We start from the raw sequence: 4,947 nt of genomic DNA, 5'->3' as shown, positions 1-4,947 counted from the left end.
CCAGTGCCAGAACCGCTCCCTCCACCACCCGAGCCACCACCACCGGATCCACCACCGTTACCACCGCCACCACCGCCTCCGCCGCCGCTACCACCTCCTCCTCCTCCTCCTCCACCACTACCCCCCGTGCTGCTTCCGGTCGTCGAGGCAGACAGCGACTTCCCTGGTACGCGAAAAGTCAAAGTTCACTCGGTCTCCGCCTGCAACTCGCCTTTCCACCCTACTATATATTCTTTCTCCTTCCTTTCCTTCCCTCTTTCTTTCGTATCTTTCTTTCTTTCTGTTTCTCCTGTTTCTCGCTCCCTTTTCCTCCCAATCGTTCGAATTTTTTTCCTTTCACAGAGATACGAGAGAATTCACACACTTTCTGTATTTAATTGTGGATCCTTTTGGGTGACGGGATGCGCTGGTTCGTTGTCGGATTAGAACGAATGGACGGAAGGTTGATTTTCGGAATTGTCGATTTTTGTGGGTCGGCGAGTGTAAGAGTGGTTGTTGATTAGAGGAATGAGATAGAGAGTAGATGTGAATTCTTTCCGAGTTTATTATTCAGGGTTATACGAGGGTGTAACGAGTCAGACTCGTGCCACGGTAAGTAAACTTCATTTTAATTCCAATCTTCGATTTAACTTGCAAAACTAAAGATTGCCAATAGTTAATATAGTACTAAAGCGGTAAACAGCCGACGTTTAGACACATAGTAAGAAAACTAAGTCGTACGTCAAGGAGTTGAATCTAGCATGGAAGCAGTTTCCACTATTGTTGACGAGCTTTCGCCATTTTTCTGGCAGCTCGAGAATAACGTCCGCCGATAGAAACTCGGTGGGTTCGGATCGATTATGCGAATCAGGTCGGAAAGAATTCATTTCTACACCTAACGGTATTGGAACAAGTAGAAATTTTCTGTACAACGTGACTATTTAAATACATGCTTGAATGGGAACGGTTAGTTGTTTGTCCAAAGGTTTATATTTATGGTGTTTCATTTCGGGGGATGTGTATCTGTTTGCAATACTGTCACGTTTCTCGGACGGTGTACACTGAATCGTATCTTTATAACTGTGGCGTTACTTCGAGGCACACCAGTATCAATATTATTCACCGAATGCGACGTGCAGTCAACTGGCAGTGATAAACACAGTAATTGTATCAGCCGCGTGCTACTGAAAGGGACCAGTACTACTTGGCGCTGCTTGTTCATCGATTGACATCTTGTTACCGCTCTTTCGTTAACAATAAACTTCAATGGAACCGTAAACTCTCGGCTTGGCTCGGCTTCAGCTACGTCTGCCAGTCGGCCAGATTCACGTTGCGTTCGATCAAAATTGAAAATATACACCGCGGCAAATTTGTAGACCGTGTTTAACGTTGCGTCGACGATACGGCGAGTAAAATATCGCCTCGTTTAAAACTGCTTTATACGGCGTCCGTATCGGTGCGCGGATTTTACTCAAATAAAGTCCAACCTTTCGTTCGTCCGATAAAACGAAGTGAAACTTTGAATTTTCTTCGGTGAGAATTCCAAAGGAAAATGTCACTCCGATAAATAACCTTCCTTTAAAACGGACAAGTGTCTATCTTTAAACAAAATCGAAGAGGAATGTGTGTTTAATTTTCCACGTGGAAGTAAGTTAGAAATTTAATATCGTGTTATATTTGTTAGAGAATTGTAAAGAATAAACTGAAGTCTCGTTTCGCCGTACACTCGGAAGTAATCAAAGCAGAGACAACGTTCGTCGTAGTGGACAGATTAAAAGCAAGCAGGAAGCACGTAGAAACTGATCCAGCGACGATGTAAGAAATTCGAATATCGAGTGGTAGAAAATTCCACTTTGTTTATCGAATACCACGAGATTTCGAAATTTCTTACAAAACGACGAGAAACACATGAGTTTACATTGTACCTATGCTAGAATGTTACTTTCGTAAAAAAAAAAAAAAAAAAACAAAAAACAAAAAGGTAGGAAACACACCCTTGAAGTTACACAAAAGTGAAGTTACACCTTAACCGAGTTTCATGGAAAGATAGCAAGTGAGAAATCGAAAGCAGGCCCAAATTCTGGTATTTTGTTTCGCGAGAAAGGAGATAGACTAGAGTAAGAGGAATTCAGAGGCAAGTACTCACCGGTGGTGACCACGCTGGGAAGTACCCCAGTCGCGGTGACAGCGGAGGGCGTATCAGGGGCGACAGTGTCCGCGACCTGCGTCGGTCGTGGATCGTAGGTCGTCGTGCTGTCGACGTAATCGGCGCTAAGCTCGTAGTTCGTCATCGCTTGATGATTGTAATAACCCGACCCACCCGTGCCGGGACCTGGAGATGCGTATTCACTACCACCATACGCATACCTGCGCCAACAAATTGAAATCGAGGATAAAACGGTGCATTTACACCAAATTCAATTTAACGAAATTTCGGGAAAAAACGATCTCTCGAGATTTAACGAAATTTCGATACGAAAAACGAACTTTCGAGATTTAACGAAATTTCGGGGGAAACGAAATTTCGAGAGAAACGAAAGTTCGGAATTTTTATAACATTAACGCTTTCACACTCGAATTTTTTTTTTTCGTATAGAAATAATCTACTTTGCGAGAATTATATTTTTTTTGTTTTGTGAAATTTTGAAAGAAACGAAAGTTCGGAATTTTTGTAACATTAACGCTTTCACACTCGAATAAAAAAAAAAAAAAAAAACAAAAAACAAAAAGGTAGGAAACACACCCTTGAAGTTACACAAAAGTGAAGTTACACCTTAACCGAGTTTCATGGAAAGATAGCAAGTGAGAAATCGAAAGCAGGCCCAAATTCTGGTATTTTGTTTCGCGAGAAAGGAGATAGACTAGAGTAAGAGGAATTCAGAGGCAAGTACTCACCGGTGGTGACCACGCTGGGAAGTACCCCAGTCGCGGTGACAGCGGAGGGCGTATCAGGGGCGACAGTGTCCGCGACCTGCGTCGGTCGTGGATCGTAGGTCGTCGTGCTGTCGACGTAATCGGCGCTAAGCTCGTAGTTCGTCATCGCTTGATGATTGTAATAACCCGACCCACCCGTGCCGGGACCTGGAGATGCGTATTCACTACCACCATACGCATACCTGCGCCAACAAATTGAAATCGAGGATAAAACGGTGCATTTACACCAAATTCAATTTAACGAAATTTCGGGAAAAAACGATCTCTCGAGATTTAACGAAATTTCGATACGAAAAACGAACTTTCGAGATTTAACGAAATTTCGGGGGAAACGAAATTTCGAGAGAAACGAAAGTTCGGAATTTTTATAACATTAACGCTTTCACACTCGAATTTTTTTTTTTCGTATAGAAATAATCTACTTTGCGAGAATTATATTTTTTTTGTTTTGTGAAATTTTGAAAGAAACGAAAGTTCGGAATTTTTGTAACATTAACGCTTTCACACTCGCATTTCTTTTTTCGTATAAAAATAATCTACTTCGCGAAAATTGTATTTCCTTTTGTGAAATTTTGAAAGACGTGAAAGTTCGTAATTAGATAACATTAACGCTTTCACACTAGCATTCTTTTTGTACAAAAGTCTATATTTTTTTAACGAAATTATTTATTAGGCGTGTAAAATTCGAAATATAGCAGAATTAATGTTTCTCTTCTCGGTGTGCCAAAAATTTGCAATTTTATTCTTCTAACGGAATTGTTTCCTAGGCGTATAGAAGTAAGTTTTCTATTTTTCTATAATTTTGTCATAATGTAAAAGATTGTTCAATAGTAGCAAGTGAAAGAAACTAACTCAAAAAATGCCCGTATTTGTGCGAGACACAATCACAAACGTTAAAGGGTTAAGCAAACCTGTTAACTCGTTCGTTTCTACGAAGACAGCGAGTATACTTAATTTCTTAAAATTTGTATTCCTACACAGCTATAAAAATAACGAATAAAATGTTGAGTTAAAGCGGTATCGTTCCGAATAGCTCGCAATTTCAACAATACCTACTCGTTTAGAAGGAAAGAATAAAAGCATGAAATATCTTCTGTGAATTATATTCTATTTATTTCTCGATTCTATATAATTGTACATCATACGAAACTATTACTATAGCGTACATCTGAGATTAGAATACGTGGTTTTATATTTCATGTTTAAACAACGATGTACGTGTAATATCGTGTGCAATGCTATTTTTCATTGTTCGACGTTTAATAAGGGCCTCTGCTGCTGTTATTACTCAATTCACCTGAATTGCACGAAATGGAAACTCGACGCAGAGCGGTGTTATTCTGTGTTTATAGAATGTACGATCGGGATAATGTTGTGTACAGTGGTAATTGTTAAGAGATAAATGTGCAATTAGCGGTATGTATATTTTCTTTAATTGTACACAGACAAATATATCGGCGTATCTGATTTAGAAACGCAGCCGGTGCTGAATATCCCGTGAATTTCCTTATCTTATCAGCTCTTTCGTTACTTCGAGATCGTACGAAAATATAAAAATCGCACTAACGAGTCCGCGGAACGGGACCTTTGTACCGTTCGTTTGATTAGAAACTACGAAATTGACGATGTGAAGTTCAACGTTAATTATCAGAAAACACACGGCCACGTTAACAATATGCTTTCTTACTTATTTTCCTTCTATGGGAGTGCAATTTATTGCTCAATTAAATGTACGAATAAATACATTCCTTTTCGTCAGAGTATGATTTATCCCCATCGTCCGAACGTGTTTAATAAATATACACACGTTGTATATATATATATGTATACAATCACTCCTTTGTTACACGACACAATGCATTTGTTACCGGTTTAACCCTTTCGCGACTAGCGCCGGTTATATCCGGCATCCACTAAATGCTTCGCACTGGCTAGCGCCGGTTATATCCGGCATCCACTACGCGCGTCGCATTGGCTCGCGCCTCGACAACTCAAAGTGAAGATTTATTTTAAAATACAGAACAAGGCCTCAAC

The 4,947-nt window shown here is 40.2% G+C and overlaps 1 protein-coding gene across 1 annotated transcript in view; it reads right to left on the bottom strand.

The window, feature by feature from the left end:
- LOC108576122 (probable nuclear hormone receptor HR3) overlaps positions 1-4,947 on the bottom strand; it is a 110,549-nt gene that overhangs the window by 4,722 nt on the left and 100,880 nt on the right. The window contains exons 4-6 of the mRNA XM_017939051.1: positions 2,871-3,095; positions 2,126-2,346; positions 1-163 (exon numbers count right to left, since the gene is read on the bottom strand). Of these exons, the coding sequence (XP_017794540.1) occupies positions 1-163; positions 2,126-2,346; positions 2,871-3,095 (609 nt within the window). The remainder of the gene's footprint in view (positions 164-2,125; positions 2,347-2,870; positions 3,096-4,947) is intronic.

The sequence above is a fragment of the Habropoda laboriosa genome, unplaced genomic scaffold (assembly GCF_001263275.1).
Source record: "Habropoda laboriosa isolate 0110345459 unplaced genomic scaffold, ASM126327v1 scaffold333, whole genome shotgun sequence".
NCBI lineage: Eukaryota > Metazoa > Arthropoda > Insecta > Hymenoptera > Apidae > Habropoda > Habropoda laboriosa.
Note: the sequence above shows the minus strand (reverse complement) of the source record. Positions and strands in the feature narration are given on the sequence as shown.